The following is a 21,135-nucleotide window of genomic DNA, read 5'->3' as shown; positions in this document are numbered from 1 at the left end:
AGACTTGCGTCCATCAAGTTCAGCCTTCATTGTGTTTTAGTGTTTCACATAGGCACACGCTCATAAAATTCATCATGCGCCGGGCATCTGCTCACAATGCACTGCTTACTCTGCCAGCACTGCTTGCCCCAGTGTAGTGAAGACCCCTTTTTACGGCAAAGTATCTAAGTTGTTTATTAAAATGTCCTTTTAATGTTAATGATAGATGGAATGTTCAGTGATCTGAATTTCCAGTTGATATGCATTACTGATGATTAAGCCACGCCAGTTTGAATATATACATACAACCAAACACGGTTAACGGTTACCTCCTCTCTACTGTTATGTAATTGTTAAAACACCACTTATGTGTTTTATAGGGATTTAGAAAAATATACACAGGGCTTGCCACTCAAGTGAGAATCCAAAGTGAATTTCAAATTTAATGTCAAAATAGCTGAACTTCCGGGGGCGGAGCCTGACAGCAGAGGCAAGCAGACGCAAGATTCAGGAGCTCCGAGAATTTATTATTTATTATTATTTTTTCCTTTTGCAGTTGGGAAAAGCGTCAGCAGGGGCTTAGATAGACCCCAGATACTCGAACACCTATCCAACAGTAAGGCACAGCAGCTTTATACACTCTTTAACCTGCGCTGTGATTGCATTATAAAAGTCACACAGAGCACTCAGAAAGTTTGGGTACCATTAATGTGTTACCAACCTGTGTTTCCACCGCCCCCTAGCCTACACACAGAGCATAAAGTATCTGTGCTCCGCCTTGTGGTCGGCTATCGATACACTACGAAGCGTACTAACGCAGTATACCTATACTAGCAAAGCCCATCTAGCGGGGTTAGGCACTGAGCATTTTTATTTTATTTTATTTGATTTTATCTAAACCCCACTCTGACAAACTATCTGCTTAGCTACACTCGTGAACTATAAAAACTGGGAGAAGCATCATGCCACTGTTTAATGCTGGTGAAACCCCTGCTTACGTATTGAATACTCACCTTGGCTAATCATTCATATGCTGTCAGTCAGAGTACTTAAAGCTTAGCCTGTTGTCTCATTGTTGTTTAAAAGCCATCTGACACATGCATCCCTGCGGACTCCCACTGCGGGGCATCAGCTGAGCAGCCTACTGGGTAACCACATCATATGGTGCCCTGTGGATATTCAGGGACAATCACCACTATCTACTTTCTTAAGCATAATGTTAGGCACACAGCTTGTTTATTCAATGCCAAAACGTGATATCTAATGTGTTCCTTTATTATATTTGCCCTCTAAAGAAAGTGCGCTTAGATAACCAGCTGGTTTTATTAACCCTTGTTGGCCATACATGTTTCCTAGCATCATTTTTATTCTACCCCCTAATCACAACTCAGCGAGCACAGTATTTCTTGGTTCAGGCTGTAGTTAACTTAGCTGTCCCAGCACTTCAAACGCTGCAGTAGTGTACAGCAAAGCAACTTAATTTACACACAAGCAAAACTACATTGCAGTAACATTTTACCATGGTTAAGACTGTTATATTGATCTTGCTTATTTGTTTAAAAAAAAAAAAAAAAAATGTGCACATACTCTTGCCACTGTTATGCTTGTATAGAAATACGTAAGTACGCTGTTGTGGCGTTGAATACTGTTATGTACCTACTTGCACAATGAAAATAAAGAATTACAAAAAAGAGAAAAATAACTGAACTTCCAAAAAAAACACAACCCATCAATGCTTTCAGTTCAGCTACGGTTTGAAATTTGAATTCTCACTTTAGTAAATAATCCTGGTAGTCTCACTGTACCATTTTCCAATGTAATGTATAACGTGCACCTGTTGGTGATCTATAAATAAAATCTATATGCATGTCTGGTTTCCATCTAAACCGCAAGGTGCCTGCAGCTAAATTAATACTGATGCGCTTAACGTTTTCATATTGTAATAAGACTGTTCTTCTTACTTTCAAGGGTGGGGCTAAAAACACAGCCCGAGTCCAAGTGTCCTGAACTGCTTGCTAACTACTGTGACATGCTGTTAAGAAAAACTCCACTCAGTAAAAAGCTTACTTCTGAAGAAATCGAAGCCAAATTGAAGGAAGTAGTAAGTACATAAAGGAGCAGTGTAATTTTGTTCTGTTTTTTCATTCTTTATTTTCTTTAGCAGCATCAATGCATATATTTATATTGATGGGCATCCTCTTATAAAAAATTAAATGGTTATACTATAGTATACATAATATTTACCTTTTATTCCATTGCTGAGACAAAATAATCATACCTGCCCAATCCTCATATAGTCATCAAGCTTGATGTCCAATTAAATGTTTCACATTGAGAAGCAGTGTGTATATATTGTGCATATGCAACTATCGCCACTATATGCCATAAAGATGCATTGGAGAGGTGTGGAAATTAAAAAAAATTAAACCTAATCTAAACCTTTGAGGGTGTATCTCATTTGGATACCACTGCTTTAGTGCGTGTTTGTCCAACTGCAATGTGATGAAGTCCTGTTTGACTTGAAAGGGTAATTGTCACTTCCCACAATTTTAGTAATCTGTTTACTCACCCCCTATATTTAGCATGCTTGCTTTTATCAAGTATAAATCCCTGGAGTAGGGTGTCAACTCCCTGTCAATAATGGTAATACATTTTGTCACTACCATTGAACATAGTGGAAGATGAGAAACAGAAACGTTCTTGCCTGAAACACTCTGATTCTAGCTTTTTACCTAGATTTCTGAATAATTTGGTTCTCCGTGTGCACAGCTCTGGCCCAGATTAAAAAATGTCTGAATAAAATGTAACCCGACACATTAACAATGTGGACAGTTCTAGGCAAGAGAAATCTACAGTTTTGAATAAGTGATTCTTGCGTGGATATTGTAGACCGAGACTGAAGAGAACATTTGCTTACATAAATTGGTTAAATGTATAAGTGAAAGTATAGCGGCTGAAGTTTTTCTGTTGCTCACAGTTGCTGGTGCTGAAGTATGTACAGAACAAAGATGTGTTCATGAGATATCATAAGGCTCACCTTACAAGGCGTCTTATTCTAGACATCTCTGCTGACAGTGAGATTGAAGAAAACATGGTGGAGTGGCTGAGGGTAAGTAAACCTATAACTTTGTGGGATATTTATGGAAAATTTGCCATTGCATGTTTTGAATCTTTTATTTTTTTATTTTATTTTTTTGCCTCTCTCCTTAAACCTTTATTCTGTGACTTAAACAGAGGACAGAGTAATGGTGAGGTTAGATGCAGATGTTGGGCTTTTAAGGGTTATCCACGTTAGGGGGCCAACATTAGTGATCTGTTTAACAGTCTAATTCAGTTGGAGAGTGCAGAGCTGAAAAAGAGTACATTAATGAATCAATGATCGAGTAGGGGTGGGATGGCCATCTCTCCTGTTGATTAAGTTGTGGAGGGTGGAGAGGAGGGTTGGATCTTCTACTAAGGAGAGGTGCCTTATTGCCTCTCCAGAGCACAGAGTGAATAACAAAGAAGTCTAGAAGAGGCAATCAAACTATATTTTGTTTGATACTTTAAACTGCAAGAAACAAAGTTTACTATTACAGTATTTAAATGTCAACGCTGTTATTTATCTGGAAGTTATTTTTGTTGAGCTTTAATGTGTTACATGCTCTGTTTTGCACATTTTACAGGAAGTGGGGATGCCTGCAGATTATGTTAACAAACTTGCCAGAATGTTCCAAGACATTAAAGTATCTGAAGATTTAAACCAGGCTTTCAAAGAAATGCATAAAAACAATAAATTGGCCTTGCCAGGTATGCATTGGATCACCATGACACAGGAGTACCGTTTGGTGCTCTTTCCAGTCTCCTTTACAGATCTCTTCCAGTCCGAGACTGTAACAGCCTACTGTATAGGAGCTCAATGAATACTGAACGAATTGCCTGAGTTAGTAGAAATAGGTGTGCATATTGTTTTGGTTCCTTATTATAGAGCCTGCTTTCTGTCTAAATTGGAATCTAGACTAGTGAATGATATTGGCCTTAAAAAAAAAAAAAAAAAAAGCAATCCAGTAGAACGGTTATTCTTACTGGAAAATTTAAATTTCTTTATGTGGAATGCCCTGTTACAGATGCACGAATTGTTCACGGGAAGCTCTGGGTGAAAAGACTATCAAAACCATTAAAATGTTAGCCTTATACAGGAAGTGTGGATAATTCTGAGCCATCGCCTCTTATTGATGTAAAATGACATCTTCATGTAGATAGGAGTATGACACGTGGCTTCTTGTATGATGTTCACTCTTAAGTTAAATTATGATGTTATGATTTGAAAATGCAGGACAAGCAGCTTGATTTCGTAGCGTTTAATTCCTGCTGTAAAATGCTCTTTGGAGAAGTGCAAGGATGAGAAATGTATTTCCCAGGCTACGGAAAATCTACAGTCCAATTTAAAAACATCAAAGTAACTCTATACCAGGAACAGCTTTGCTTTGTGCATGCAAATATCGTGTTCTACTTTTCAGGTTTGCATGAGCAGGTTTAGTTTTGTGAATTTCACAAGAAATAACGCTCCTCAATGTGCTTTGAAAATGTCAGAGTGTGTGTGTGTTTGTTTGAATATATGTGTGCCAAGGGGTATAATTTACTATATGATACAATATAATATGTGTATATATGTATAATTTTAATTTAGATGTTTTTATTAATATTAACCTAATTACAGTTTTTCTTTAATGTACTTTCTATTTGCACAATGGGGAGTTGTATCAGTCTCACCACAGTCTTTTTGGTACCTAATATATAGAGTGTGTATGTATGTGTGTGTGTGTTTGTACATACGTATGTATGTGTGTTCTATTGTGTCCCCTCCCCCACTCCATTACAGTTCCCTGTTTAACAGAGTTAAAAATATATATGTATATCTAAACATAAGCTTTGTGAAAGAAAGCAGGCAGGTTTACCGAATCACTCATTTAGATTTGATCCATAAATTATATTACTACAACTTAGGCTATGTTTCAAGTTAAGTGACATAAAAATTTTAACTGTATCCTTGAATATTCCAGTTTTATCACTATAACATTTTACCATTTTGCGCTAGAATCAACTTGTTTTTTTAGCTATCTTTTCCCTTTAATCATTTTTCTTCCAGACAGGCCAGCAGCATATTTCTTTGCTGGCTCCCTGTGGCCAAGAAAGCTGAATGGTTAGTGTTTATATCCATTTATATTATTGCATAGTAACTGTGTTTTCAATATTACCTGAATGCTTGCTTTGCTACTTCTGTTTATAAAAGTAAAACATAGCTTTCTTTAGAATATGATAAAATTTTATGTAGTCGACAAGTGAATTGCAATCACCAACTTTGTTTCTTTTTCTGGCAGCCGATTCTGTGAATATTAAAATTTTAAATGCTGGAGCGTGGTCACGCAGCTCTGAAAAGGTTTTTGTATCCCTTCCTACTGAGCTTGAAGATCTCATTCCTGAAGTAGAAGAATTTTACAAGAAAAACCATAGTGGTAGAAAGCTACATTGGCACCATCTCATGTCCAACGGCATTGTGAGTCTCTCCACCGTTAACGTAGTAACAAGTCAAGGGTGTTTTTACTTTAATAATATATATGTTCCAGTAGAAATTGTGCTTCTAACGCCAGTGCAAGTTTATCGCGTGCGTGCGTGCGCGCACAATTATAACATCGGAGGGGAAAAAAAACTGAAAGGTAAATATTCTCTATGAAAGACGGTATGTGGAGTAGTTCTCAACAATGTGTGCCGTAAACCTCTGCATGCATAGATTTAATTAGAGCTTCCATTAGTTTAATGCTTCCCTGTGCAAAGTATTTTGTTGGGCACATTTACAATTACTGGGCGTCATGCGATATGAATGGCTGCATACACTTTCCTGGTTTCCAAACCTTCCCAAAATAGCAGAGGACCACTGACACCCATATTTTATTAAAGATGTATGCAGCACTCTTGATTTTATGTTGCAATTCCTTTTAACAAGTTACATTGCCTACTTCTAAGCCTAATGTTTAATTAAAATATATTTCAATTAATCCTGTAATTATTAGATGAACAATTTTACTCACTATGTACCTCCATAAGCTTTCAACTAAAGGAAAATGACTCGTAGATGGCAACAAGCGTGCGCTCGCGTTTTGTCAGAAAAGGAATCTAAACTTTTAGACCAAAATAACATTAAAAAAACTTCCTCCAAATTCTGCGGTTTTTATCTTATCAGTTTTTTTTTTTCATTTTAAGGTTTCACAGAAATATTAATGTTATTTATAGCTGTGATGTAATTCCATACTAGTAATGAACAAATGCAAAACAAAATGTTACATTCCCAATTAAACTGCTTTAATGTTGCAGATCACATTTAAGAATGAGGTTGGTCAGTATGACTTGGAGGTGACCACTTTCCAGCTGGCAGTGTTGTTTGCTTGGAACCAGAGGCCCAAGGAGAAAATCACCTTTGAAAATCTTAAACTAGCGACAGAACTACCAGATGCAGAACTGAGAAGGACCCTTTGGGTATGTGTAAAGAAAGCAAAATTCAAACTACCTTGTCCAAATGCACCTATTGTTATGTCAACAGAGAAAATTGAGCATTTCCCATAAGTGCCTGTTCACACAGTTGCAATAAAAGAAAAATTATTTGTGGGCTGAATACTTCTGCCACATTGCAGGAAAGATAACCGGAACTGTCTCTTCAGAACTTTGAGTACAACCAAATAGCTAAGAGGTTTGGTTGGGATAAATGTGTTCTTTCTTTAAAAAAAAAAAAAAAAAAAAAAATGTATATGATGTATAATGACCAACTGTGCATAACTTCGACAATGTTTACCATAAGCGGAATGTACACAATGTCACATGCTTTTCTCAAAAAAAAAGTAAAAAAAATTGGTCCCTACCGTACCGTAAGTTACTGCATGATGGAAAAAATACTGAGCCTGCATGCACGCTTACAGAATTTTCCGTACATGCCTAGCTAGATAATTGCACCATCATTACCCAGTGTGCGGACGTGCAGCTATGGGAACAATGTAATTTTAACTTGCGTCTCTTACTTTATTTACCCTGGAAATGCTGCGATAGCATTTACTGGGGTGAGTGAATGAGAAACTGTCATTTCTTTTGACGTGACCGTTCTGCTTTTTCACTTTGGTTTTTTTTTTTTTTATCCTCTTCTTTAATTTTTTCATTGAATAATTTTTTTTTTTTTCTTCTTTTTTTTTTTTTTTTTTAATTTAAATTATTAACGAGTTGGGCAAATGTTATTGCAATCTAGATCAACCCTTACACACAAGAGGTTTACATTGCCTTAGAGGAGGATAAACAGACATTTTGGTGTAGATTTATCAGTATTGTGTTCAAGTTGGGCAATAGTGGAAATACCAGGAACATACCATTCGTTACTCTTTCGATTTTACATTCTTGGCACGACTTTTCAAAACACAAACGTTTGACAAATTTCCCTCATTATTTCATTTTTTTTTTTTTTCTTATGTCTTTGCTGACTGACAGGTGCAGAATTCAGAACATATAACAACTATTTCATTGCACTCATTTTTTAATCGTAACTTCTACTTTGTCAATGATCTTTTATAAGGGTTTACATTTATATATATAAACTTTAAAATCGAATTCTTTACATATTCCAGAGCTTGTCAGCCACTTATGTTTTTACAGGCCCACTTTAAGTAGCTACACAGGTCAGCAGATTATGATGTATTGTTTATACGCAAATTATTTGTTTTGCATTTCAACCTTTTTATTATTATTATTATTATTATTATTATTATTATTATTATTATTATAGAAAGAGGGATATGTGTTTTTTTAAAATAACTTATTTGTCCCTGTATAGTCTCTTGTAGCCTTTCCAAAGCTAAAACGGCAAGTCTTATCATATGAACCATCAGTGAACTCCCCGAAAGACTTCACAGACAGTACTCTCTTCTCTGTGAACCAGGAGTTCAGCTTAATGTAAGATTTCTTTCCTTGTTTTTATTTATTTCTGTTGAATATTTATCAAAATAATAAGATTGACAACTATTTTTAGAACTTTAATGGTAGAGACAATAATTCACAGAATAGACACCTTCAAAGAAACTACATAAATGAAGAAAAATTAGTTTTTTTTGGTTTAGTGGTTTGTCGTCTTTACATAGTGCTAATCAAACTTGTAACGAATGATCTATGCACTCGCTGGGTATATTACTTTTATACTCTGTCAATGCTTTGTGCCTTTATCAATGTTTTGTGTGTGTTTTGGTTAGGGATCGACCGATATTGATTTTTTAGAGCCGATAATCTGTGAACTTTCAGGCCGATAGCCGATAACTTGCCGATATTCTGTACATTTACCATTTTGAAAAAAATAAACTAATTCTAAAGGTAAATGCACAAAATATACATGCCAAATGTAGTGGATGAAGTGTATTTAGACAGGGGAGCTGTGTGTAGTGGATGCAGTGTGTATTTGTGTAGTGTGTGTATGTATAATGAATGCAGAGTGTGTTTGTGTAGAGTGTATAGTGAATGCAGTGAGTGTTTGTATAGTGTGTGTATATATAGTGAATGCAGAGTGTGTGTGTATATATATAATGAAGTGTGTATATATAATGCAGTGTGTGTAGTGTGTATATAATGTAGTTAGTGTGTGTGTGTGCGTGTATATATAATGTAGTGTGTGTTTGTGTAGTCAGTGTGTAGTATGTGTGTATGTAATGCAGTGTGTAGTGAGGTAGTTTGTGTAAAATGGGGGGGCATTTTTTTTAATTTTTTTTTTATATTTAAATGTTTTTTGTTATTTTTAGTTCCCCCTGCTTCTTGCCAGGGAGGGGGGATATAGTATTCACTGGTGGTCCGGTGGCTTGTTAAGTACTGGGGGGGGGGCCCGCAGGATGCTGTTTCTTACCTTTCCTGCAGCTCCCCAGTGTAAATCTCACGGCCCTTAGTGCCATGCGGAGCATTGCCATGGTAACCCGTGGCAACGCTCTGCGGCCGCGGGACTCGCATGATTTGCACTGGGGAGCTGGAGGAGCTGCAAGAAAGGTAAGAAACCGCTTCCTGCTGCCCCCGCCCCCGACACCCCCCCCCCCAGGACCGCCGGGTTTGTAATGAGCCTAGAGGTCCTAGGAGGTATTATCGGGAATATCGGTATCTATATTGGCCGATACCGATATTGCTGAAAATACCGAATATCTGCCTATTATATCGGTAAAACCGATAATAGTTTTGGTCTCATCTTGTGAGTTGACATCAATGTCATTCCCTTTTGGACTTTGTGTGCGTCTGTCAGTTTCTTGGGATTTGTGTTTGTTTGTGTCACTCTGTCCTTGAACTATGTGTGATGTTTCTTTCTAACATGTCTTTCACTTTGCCTCCTCTCTTTCTTTTCCTATCTCTGTCTCTCTTACTTTACCTCATCTGTCTCGTCTTTCCTTCTATGTTTTTGGGAAATTGACAGGACTGGTGAGAGGGGATTACTAGAAATTTATATTTATGTTGTAACATATGGCCTAGGTTTCTCAATTAGACCATAACGTGCTGTATCGAAAATGTTTTGTTTTGTTTTTTTGCGGCAGAAAAAATTCTAAAGTTCAGAAAAGAGGGAAAATAAACTTAATAGGACGCTTGCAGCTGACCACTGAGAGGATGCGGGAGGAAGAAAATGAAGGCATTGTGCAGCTGAGAATATTAAGAACGCAGGTGAGTGATTGAAACACATGAAATACAATTGTTAATAGTGTAGTTCACCTCAACATTTGTCTAAATTAAATGTTCTTGGTATGTGCTGTAGAATACTTATTTTCATCACTGGAGTGCGATCTGCACCAGAATTTAACTTTCTCTCTCTCTAGTGGTACCTTACGAACGCTTATGAAGCTGTCAAATTTTACTTCATACCTTTTGACTTGGGTTTATTCACTAAACTTCTAATTGTACCAAACTGTAGCCTCAATGTCAAAATTAAGTCCAAGTAACAACGTGACAATTGTAGCCTGAATTTTGTAATTATGATTACAAAATTTAACATTAAGTGAGTAACACTGATACTGCTGTACAGGAAATATTAAACTGGAAATAAACCATTTAACACACATTTGCAAAAAATGGGAAAGCATTGGATTGGCTTAGATTGCAAATTCTGATGATCTCAGCCAAGGAGACGGACTGGGGGGTGGGCTCAGCGCCAGCAGGGATGTGCAGGACTGAAATAAAGGAAAGTTTTAACACTATTTAAGTGGGTTCCGGGCACTAAATAATATTTTCCTTACCTTCTAGTGTTCCGTTAATATGAAAGAGGTGAATTATGGTTGAACAAGCATATAGCTCAAATTCTAGGTTTTATTTTGGTTTGGTTTTAGTCAGAACTTGTACAATTGCCTTTGTCCTTAAAGGACCACTATATTGCCAGGAAAACATACTTGTTTTCCCGGCACTATAGTGCCCTAAAGGGGGGAGGAAGGGGTTAATCCCTTACCTTTTTTCCAGTGAGCTGGGACTCTCCTCCCTCTTCTGACATCCCTGGCTGAATGTGCATGCACGGCAAGAGCTGCACGCGCATTCAGTCAGTCCATAGGAAAGCATTATCAATGCTTTCCTATGGACGCTGGCGTCTTCTCACTGTGAAAATCACAGTGAGAAGCGCCTCTAGCGGCTGTCAATGAGAGAGCCACTAGAGGCTGGATTAACCCATTTGTAAACATAGCAGTTTCTCTGAAACTGCTATGTTTACAGCGGAAAGGGTTAATCCTAGATGGACCTGGCACCCAGACCACTTCATTAAGCTGAAGCGGTCTGGGTGCCTATAGTGGTCATTTAAGGGGTTTAGCATTTGTTTTGATTTCATTTGTATTAATCACTGGAACATTTCACAATTACAACCTGCAATTTATTTTGGGTGCATTTTATTTTTTCTTGAAATGCTATGAAATGTTTATGTAATGATTATTTTGCTAACTGTGACAGTTATGGCCTGATCACAAGAAAAGTGCTTGCAGGGACCATTACTTGAGCACCTTTTTATTTATCTATTTTCTTTTTCTCACTATCCACACATGTGCAAGAAACACCTCCATTATTGATCCTCTTATACTTCTTCCCCCATTTAGGAGGCTATCATTCAGATAATGAAGATGAGAAAGAAAATCACAAACGCCCAGCTTCAAACCGAACTTGTAGAAATTTTGAAAAACATGTTCTTGCCCCAAAAGAAAATGATAAAAGAGCAGATTGAGTGGCTTATAGAACACAAATATATACGAAGAGATGAGTCTGATATCAACACGTTCATATACATGGCATAAATCAGAGACCCCAACCAGCGAAACCGAAAGCATGAAATGAGTGCTTGGAGCAGGCCACCTCAGATATTTATGCCGAAAGCGAACTCTTACAGACTTTTATATTGCATAAATATTGCAGTCCCTGCCTTACCTTTACCTAAAGACTAAAGTATTTTTGCCAATCTGCCAGCATGACAGCATCTCCTCCATGTTGCTTTTATCAGCATGCTGTTTTAATGGAAACACATTTTTTTGAAGAACTATTGTTAGGTTGTTTTTTTTTAGTTTGGTTCTTTTTTTTTTTTTTTGGTCTTGACGGAAACAGTGTTTTGGGTTTTCCCCATTAAGTTCTGACATTTCACAGTGTAATCACAATCTGGTCTTTTAAGGACCTATTGTGACATGGAATGTCATACTAATTTAAGCTGCTAGTAATAATGGGAATACCCTATCAGGACACCGGAAGGTCTTTAAGGCTTACATTTTGGTGTCTGTATGGAACACCATTGGTCCGTATGAGATCTAGATGTACCTGTCATGCAGAAATGAAACGGGTGCACAGAAAACTTTTAATCTTTACATGAGGCCTGACACCTTTCTAGCAGCTGAATAGATCACTTTTTTTTGTTAAAAGATTTTCTTTTTAAATTTTTTTTTTTTTTTTTTATTAAATCTATATCATCATGATTTCTATGACGATGGCGTAACTGGCTCAACAGCAGCTGTACTAGTGAGTGGCTTGCATGCTCACCCCAGAGCAGGGCACAGTGTAAGCCCACAGTGGATTGCACAAAATACATCTTAAGTTTACTTTTTGATCTCTCTGTTTGCGAGAACCATAGTTACCACAGTGTGCGGATTGAACTCTCCAAGCTTTTTCAATCCAAGTTATCTGTAAATGATTGATGCAAATGCATTTTAGCCATGGGCAGGGGGGTTTCACGTTTCCACGCAATGGTGAAGTCTGCTCTTTGTGTAGTTTTGTTTTAAAAGGAAAAAAATGGACACCTAAGAAAAGACACTATCACGTTGAGTATTGGTGTTGATTTCACATCAGCTCTCAATCCTTCATATGTAAATGTTGTGAATCTTTTATGCATATCATAATTAGAGGTTTGTGACAGTAAACATGTTGACCACAAGTATGTTTTCCATACGTTCATTGTAAAACATTCAAAAAGATAACGCAAGCCCGTTGGAAAACAGCACTTTTCTTTTTTTTTAATTAACCGATCCCGTCCAACCTTTCTTCCTCTCTCTGCCCCCTGCCAAAATAGTCTATTCTGCAAATTACTGGTTTGCTTTATAAAAGATTAAGAATTTTTTTTTCATTATATAAACACTGAGATTGTTTTGAGTTTAAGTAACCTTTTAATTTTATGACTTCTACTTCATTTTGGATATTACAAGGGTTTTGATCACCTAAATACTGTTTGTGTAAATGTATAACAGTCCTACAGTGTACTGGCAAAATAAGAAATGGCTTTTTTAATATATATTTGTCCCTTTTTGTAACATTGGTTTGTTAAACTATTTTAATTTCAGTTTGCACATTTTGCTGCATGAATATTCAGGGAGGCCGACCCAAGAGATTTAATGTCAAATTAAATCTATTGCCAGCATAAGCACTGTTTAGGTGACTATCTCTTTAATATTTTCCAGTTGAAAATAATACATTATTGTTTTGTGCGTCTAGATACAATTTCATATGAAATCCTCATACCCCATATCCTTAAGGAGCTGGGTATAAAAACAAACACAGAGTTAAATGGTCCATTTCATACACCCATATGCTGCACCTTTATGAAAAAAAAATATTTTTACTTTTTTCATTAGTCATTTTAGAAGTGATGCTACAATACACAGCAAACGCCTTTTATACAACGGGGACTGCCATCACAAAGAAACTGTGTTTATATGTATGTATGTGTTCTATGTACATATAGCATATATATTAATATATAGATCTATACACGTGTGTATTTATCTATACATATACTTGCGCGCGCACACACACAAATATATGTATACATATAAACACATACTGTGTGTATATCTGTGTGTATGTGTATATACATATATGTGTAGATATTTTATGTACATAATGTATTCATATTGAAAAGTCAACACGGCGCTCTTTAAATATATATTAATAAATTAAATCTGTGTGCACTTTTATTTTTGCTGTTTGCACGTAAATCTCACACAACTAACAAAACTTGTTTATACGTTACTAGAACTGGTTTGTCTATCCTTGGTCTGTTGGTTGATTTTAGACTATATTTTTTAGAATCACCAGCTACTTACTGTATTCTGTATATTGCAGTCCAGAAGCTGCTTGCGAAAACAATTCGAGATATTTACGGTGATGGATTGTTGTGTAGCAAAGTTGATTGGACGCCACCTCCTAGCTGTTTAAGGGACAGCGCTTCATTAGCAAAAAATGTACCCCTTAGAGGAACACTCAAGCACCATAACCACTACAGTGCGCCTCTGCTCAATGTAAGTAGTAAAACCATTTGCTTATGGGGATGTCATTTCCTGCATCACAAGAGCCAGAAACTGCTGCTAGCTTCCATTCGCTCTCCGAGCTAACCCCTTATTGGCTTCAGCCGATGAGTCAAGTCCTGCACTGCTGGGCTTGGCTCGGTGTAAAGTGCTTTGTGCTATGAGGAGGCAGGTAGTGGAACCTCATGGACCCTCCGGTAAGAAGTCTAACGATGTGACTACTTACTTGGGGGATGCCAGGGCACTCCTGCCAACATAACCTCTATTGTTGTGGTTCTGGTGCTGAGAATGTTCCTTTAACAAACCGTAAACCTGCACCTCAACTGTAAAATTTAGTTGATGGTAAATTAATATCAGCATAAAATGTTCTGCTTATTTATAATTGGCAAGTCTCTATAGTATTTGTTGGTTTTGTTTTTTTTTAGTTTGTTTAATCTTAATGGCCCTCAAGATCGCTCAGTAAATTGACTTTTGTCCAAAAGTCTCTAGATGGATTTTCAAAGATTGAATTTTTTTTTAATGTTTGATGGATCATGGAACTGAATGGGATATATCATTTCAGGAAAAAAGCTTTTAAGGAACTTTGTTTTGATAATTTGTAGACAGTATTTGGTCCTTAAGTAGTAGTTACTATTACAGATGTCATTGGGATTAACATTTAGTCGAACCTACCCAACTCCTGGGACACAATATGGATTGTGAACAGATGCTCCATTGCATTGGTCCTAAGCCTACTTTTGAACAAGGACCTGGCAGTAGCATGGCAGTCTATTCCTCATGTTTATAACAAGCCTGTTTGCACTTGAACTGTTAAAATAAAGCAAAAGAACATGATTGATTGATTGTTTTCAAAAGAAAAAATGTTTGACAAAAAATATAAATCTTGCAACTGAAGCATTATTGCCACAAATCGGTACCCCTACACACAAGTACATTAAAGGGGTACTCCAACCCAAAAATATGTTTTCCTAAAAGTAACTGTCATTTCCCTTTGCTATAGGGAGGGCTGAGGAGACTACATAAGTGGGGGGAGGTTAAATCACTGAAGCGTCATGGTGCTTGGCGTAAACCTTTTTACGTAGACTATTGCACACGTGAATGATGTAAATTGAGATCTTATTAATGGAGTATTTTAGCTTTGTAACACCTGCAGTTGTTTAGTAACCCGTGGATCAGTGCATTATATATACTCCCCCTTCCCCCACACACATTTTTCTGCTTATATACAGATTTGATACCATTATGGAATTTGTTACATATGAAGATATTTTTCTTGGATCATTAAATGTTTTTCTCATCTGTACTCTGAAAATTCTTATACATTGCAATTTTGGTTTCTTTCTATGCAGTCAAACCTTATCCCATATACCTCTGTACAGTTTTTAATAAATACTTATTTGTGAGGAGTTGAAAATACAATTTACACCGCTAGGAAACATATAGATTTCTGTGACTGTCAGCATAGAGTCTCTTCTGATGTTGTCTGCCTTAGTACACGCCTACAGGCTGTGTTTCGGCTGTTCTCATTATTTAGAAAGCGCCAACAAATTCCGTAGCGCTGTAGTTCTCATTGGCTATTTCATGTTGCAGTAAAGCAGGTGCACTCTCGCCCATTTCTTAGCGTCATGTTTTAGGAAGAACTTTTTTTGCAGGTGAAGCTCTTTTACCCTGTGTATATGGCGCAAATGAGTTTTTCAAGCAATATACACATAATGAGCATTATTAGCCCCCGCCCTGTCTAAGCCATCATCTGAACAAGAAGGAATGACGACTGACAAAACTCCATTCAATGGACTGATGTGCTAGCAATGAAGCCAGCACATCGGCTTCATCATGGGGGGCCGGGCCAGACGTAGAGCAGTCACAGAAGGCACAAACAGAGGCAGGACAAAGAGCAAGGCTGACTAATGACGACGCTGGATCAGTTCTGATTTGGTGAGTGTACCTGAAACGCGACAACGCGCTGTAGAAGGCAAGTTTAAAAAAACTACTTTGGGCAATTAGACAACAAAGGAACAGGTTTACAAAAGGTTTATTTTTCAATGGGTAGAAACCCACACCTTTTTCATTTTAGCTCTCTATAAGTTATTGTTGTAGCTCTGTCCTTTGTATCGAACAGTCTGCAAGAGAAAATATACAGAAAAAATGAAAATGTTTAAATTTTTCCTCATTCGCAATGTGTTTCGCCATGCAAAGACCAAGCAAGATTCTGGTGCCAATTGCAAAATATTTAATATACATTTTAAAATAAAACACTATATCATATGACAGAACTATAAGTTTTAATCAGTGGTGTAATTATCAGAAAAGTGATAGTTCTAATGAATTTTGAATCCTTTATGCTTTTACATGATGACTCGCGAGATGTCATATGATCTACACAAGGCAGAGCTGCTGCTGGTCTTTTAAATGGTTTTAGATTAACGGGGGGGGGGGGGGGGTTAGGGTCTTTATTATGAGTTAGTTGTGACTTTTCTAATAAAGTTTTACTTTGAGGATACTTGTTAGTGGCTTGGCTGATCAAAATAGATTTAACAGACCCAAAACAAAATTGAACAAACTAAAATGTTTACTGTTCAATTATTCACTATATTATCTGTTAAGTTTCACAAAAATGTTAATGTTCCGCATTATGGAAAGTGAGATTTCATGTGAATGTTACTGTGAATTTGACAGAATTTCATATTAGCAGGGAATGGATATTTCTGTATATAAAGTTGTAAGTGTTTTAGATTTTCTTTTGAATGGGCTGGCTACAGATTATACAGGTAGCACTCTCTGCTGTCGTTACGTTATCACATGCTATAATCCGTAGATTGATCCCGGCCGGATTCTCTGGTTGAATTTGGAATAATCTCTCGGAACCTACTGGGAGTGCAGCATAATTTGTGAAGAATTTCTGCCACGTGTCAGAATTAGAATGAGAGTTTAATAAATACTGGGTTCTGTTATTATATTTCTTCTTTTTACTCAAATCCTAAATAAGGACATACCATAAAAAAAATTGTGTGGATAACTAAGCCACCTGCAGGTAGGTATACAACTTTAATCTATACATTGTGCCCTTTCAGAGATAGCCACATCAGATGATCTGAGAAGATGCCGGCTGTAAGAGCCATATTTTTTACTTAAGCTTTAACTGAGCAATTGACCTCACTCCACCCCACAGCCAATCACTGTCCTCTTATTATTAGTACTCTTTCCCAGTACAGCTTTGAAATACTATACAGCTAATCAGAGGACAGTGCTCAAGTCAGCAGCCCAGCTCACATTGGTCAACTACAGGAAGTGATGCTTTGTAAAAATGATTGTGGTTAAGTGTACAGGTTTATGCTGCAAAACTAAACAGACTTACAAATGGAGTGAAATGACATAAATGAGGCCATAACCAATCAAATGCACTTAAATTATGCTGGTGCCCAGAGTCTTCCTGTGAACCCAAAAGTAAATAGGAAATTATTAAATAACTATTAAGCCAAAAAGAGATGGGAAGTCGTCAGTTTTCTACAACCCTCTCCCTCCCCTCCCAAAGAAGTCTCATTATAAATTAATTTTAATTGAGTTTTCTATTAACAGCAGGGATTTTGCATTAATGAGGATGAGGACGCAATTTATCCGTTATGCACTAAAAAGATTGTGTCATGTTCAAATTTTCTTAGTATATTGATATGGTGGGGTATAGGCAGTTTTTAAGGAAGGATTAATTCCATATGTATACAGTCTGTTCTGCATTTTACCTGGGAATGCAAGCGTTCTATGTGGTTCCCAAGTGACATCTGTGAAGCTGACTGCAACACAAATGCTTTTCTGTATGCATAAACTGTACGTAGTCTGGAGTGCTAAGCATACTTGACTTTCTAGAGTGTGATCTTTCATATATATATATATATATATATATATATATATATATATATATATATATATATATATATATATATATATATATATATATATATATATATATATATATATATATATATAGTATTAACCATTTTGAATGTGTGCCACTACAAGCAGATGGATACTGTTGTACAGTCTGAGATTGTAGCAGTTCTGTACGGCAGTCCAGCAATGTACTGCTTCATTTTTGAATTTTATTTTTTAAGTTGTATAATTTATTTTCCTTCAAAATAAAAAGAAACGATTAAAGTTTACATGGTGTCCTATTTCTTTCTATTATTTTATCTGTGTTTTGAATAACTATTCCTTAATTCAGCCTAAGGAGTTTTGTATTATTGGTTGCCGTTTGAATATGTGTAACCGTTTACAGAATGCAATGTGTACCCATCAAAAAGTCTGTCTTCCTTTGTTAAAAATAAAACAAGTGGGGACAGTGCTTGACCGTCATGATAAACAGGTGCATGTCAAAAGGGCTCCCCATCTAAATCTCCCTAATTCCTGCAAATTATCGATCCTGCTGTGCAATCGACTTCTACAGCTACCTGACAGGGTCAGGGACCCCCTGGATACCTGCTGGTGTGACTCTGACTATCCAGCAGCAGAGTTCAATCCTGCAAAATCGAGGCTTAGAACGGTCTGGTCTGGTAGTGGCGGCCATACTCCTCAGCGGATTCGCATGGGCTGAACTCTGCATCACCTCCCCCACCCCCTCTGGACTGCTGGGGTTTAACCCGGTCCCCACGTCCACAGCAGCTGACAAACATACTCACCCTACCTCAAACAGCAGTGTGCTAGGTGAGCCCATAATCGTGGCAGGCCTCATCATGCAATGCTTTCACGGCCAGCGACCCTCTGTCTAGACTGGATGCCCTCTTCCAATGCTTCTGGGAAAACCTCAGGGCTTCTGCCCCTGTCGCCGTGGCTAGAATGGGATCCTCCTGGAGCCTCTTCCTCCTGGAACAGGATAGGGGAACTAGCTCTATTTCCTCCCAGAGTCCTGGGAGCTGTAGTCCTTAGAAGGACTTTCCCTGCTGAATCCTCCACAAGCTAGAACAAGGTGCTGAGCAGGGATTAGCCCATTCCCCCTCCAGTAACTAGATGACACATAGTTCTGGGAGAACAACTGATTTTTATGAGCCAAACCTGGCCTTTTTATGAACAGACCCCCAGCAAGGTGTTTCAAAACAATACAATACAAGCCCCTACCAGGAATCTTTGTGCCTGGGAGATAATTGAGTTAAAGATCGGTAAGCTAATTATCTCTCAGGAACAGAGAGCCAAGCACAAAAATATAAAAACATAAAAGAATCCCAAAACATAATAAAAACCTATAATAACTCCACATGTCATACATCCATAACAGCCCTGATCTGAGCGACCCTGTTGTCCAAATAGTGCTCAAATCCATGCAGTGTAGCTGAAATGCCACAGGAGCAAAGTTCTGACCGGCCGCACATGTGGTCCAAGACCAAAATAGTTCCAGTATGTTTGGTGCTTTTGCCAGTCAACTTTCGGGAGCTCCTGCATCCAAAATATGGGGTGCTCTGTCTGGCTCTCAGGGAGTGTTTGTTCCCCTTAATCTCAGACCCCTTCCCTCCAAAAAGTGCTCTCCTGGCCAGTCGCTAGGTGGTTCAAAACCCCAAAACAAGTTGTCCAGGTACCGCAAGGTCACTTCATGCCAAAAAACAGGTTCATAACATTCCCGGATAAATACCGCTGAGGTGACCAGGAACCACAAAGTTCTTCTGCCAAAATTAGTTCTATAGCGTTCGCAGCTAATTACCGCTGAGGACCATTCGTGGATTTGTTCATACGAATGGCCGCCAAGGAGCTAGAGTTTGGTTCTATTCATGAAAATGGAAAATGCCAAACCAGGGGCACCAAGAGAAAGCTGCTAATAGCGGCTGGGCAGGGTAACTCCCGAACAGGGTCTCAGACCTGGACCTTAGTCCGTGGGCAGGAGGCCAGCTTCCACACTCCTCCAGGAGTTTGTGGCAAACATTCGTGGGCAGGAGCTTTGTCACAATGTGTTTGACGGGGGCTTGTGGGATTGCGTGTGTAGAGTGAAGTGATTGTGGTGTTTGTGTTTTAGTTTCAGTTGTGTTTTGTTTTGTTTGTGGTATTATATGTTTGGCTAGGGGCTGTAGTGTGTGTGTGTGTGTATATAGGAGATGCAACAGTTGTGTACACAGACGCTGTAGTGAATGTGTAGGGGTTGTAGATCGTGTCTGTTTATGGAATGGAATTTGCAGGGTTTTTTTTGCATGTAGGAGATATAGTGTGTATCTAAAGGTGAACTAGTGTGTGTAGGGGATTTAGTATGTGAAGGGTTAGGTGTAATGGAACAGTGTGTGAGAGATGAAGCGTGTTCATGGGTGCTGGGCATGTGTAGGGGATCCAGATTGTGCATAGGGGTGTAGTTTGTAGGTCAGTAATGTAGTATGTGTCTAAAGGTGAATTAGTGTGAGTATAAAAGATGCAGTGTGTGAAGGGGTGCTGTGTGAGTGGTGCACAGTTTGTGAGGGGTGCTGTGTGTGGAGACGTATTGTGGGTGTGTATGGGTAAGGTCTATGTTGTGTGCACGTCTTGGTGTTTCAGCAGTGGCTTGTGTACTTTAGTCTGCATCTTCAGTAGCTGTAGGCTGACTCTCTTCCCCTCTCGCAAGCACTGTGCTGTGTGGGGCGTTAGTAACACTCCGGAGAGGAACCCAGAGCCTTCCGGTTCCCCTTTCCCTCTTGTTGGAGCTAAGTGCCAGGAGGCCAGTAAGGGAGATCTTTGATCTCCTCACTGGCTTGAGAGCCTACAGCAAAGCTGGCTCTGTATGGGCCGACAGGGGAGATGAAAGGATCTCCCCAGTTGGCCTCGGTCCATGGCCATCGTGGCCCACCTGACATTTGCCTAGTTTGTTCGATGGCCAGTCCAGGCCTGGTCTGAGTGTATAACAGAGCTCCAGAGTAATAATACTCTCAGTAATTTGTCTTTAAACTACACTAAATGTGTTTAGAAATTAGATAAGACTGTGTAAATAATATACATTGGTTTTGTTCTACATTAGATTTTAGTTGCATTAATTAATAGTAAGTCACCTAATATTTCTCAGCACAGCCCCGCTCCTGGCCATGCCCCCACTCACACCCCTAAAAAAAAAAAGGGGGACAATCTGTAGCAAATCACAGTGTTTGGGCTATGACAGTACATTAACCCTTTGCAGGCCAGTGCCGGCATACTTGGGGTTTGGCCACATAGCTTTCACTTTGCTATTATTTATTTATAGCAGACTATAGCCAAGCATTGGACCCTGCATGTACCCATGGCAGCTCACTGGCATGCCCCTACTAAAAATGGCCGCCCGCTGCTATGGTTACTTCCCTTGGGCAGCGCAAGACCGCACGTGTCAATGACAGCTATCCCCGCCCCCCTCTGCGCGTTCTACCCAATCGGCGAGGGAGGCTGGGCCGAGTTCGGCTTCTGA

At 38.4% G+C, this 21,135-nt stretch overlaps 1 protein-coding gene across 2 annotated transcripts in view; it reads left to right on the top strand.

The window, feature by feature from the left end:
- The window catches only part of CUL5 (cullin 5), a 50,693-nt gene extending 37,004 nt beyond the window's left edge, over positions 1–13,689 (top strand). The window contains exons 12-20 of one of the 2 annotated variants that reach the window (XM_063430170.1): positions 1,948–2,080; positions 2,957–3,088; positions 3,645–3,768; positions 5,108–5,161; positions 5,340–5,515; positions 6,331–6,492; positions 7,829–7,947; positions 9,552–9,675; positions 11,082–13,689. In XM_063430170.1, coding sequence (XP_063286240.1) covers positions 1,948–2,080; positions 2,957–3,088; positions 3,645–3,768; positions 5,108–5,161; positions 5,340–5,515; positions 6,331–6,492; positions 7,829–7,947; positions 9,552–9,675; positions 11,082–11,276 — 1,219 coding nt within the window. In that variant the 3' untranslated portion in view covers positions 11,277–13,689. The remainder of the gene's footprint in view (positions 1–1,947; positions 2,081–2,956; positions 3,089–3,644; positions 3,769–5,107; positions 5,162–5,339; positions 5,516–6,330; positions 6,493–7,828; positions 7,948–9,551; positions 9,676–11,081) is intronic. The other variant, XM_063430179.1, reaches the window with a different exon arrangement.
- Positions 13,690–21,135: the final 7,446 nt, after the last annotated feature.

Source organism: Pelobates fuscus, chromosome 1 (genome assembly GCF_036172605.1).
Source record: "Pelobates fuscus isolate aPelFus1 chromosome 1, aPelFus1.pri, whole genome shotgun sequence".
NCBI classification, from domain to species: Eukaryota; Metazoa; Chordata; class Amphibia; order Anura; family Pelobatidae; genus Pelobates; species Pelobates fuscus.
This window is presented reverse-complemented; position numbering and strand designations above follow the sequence as displayed.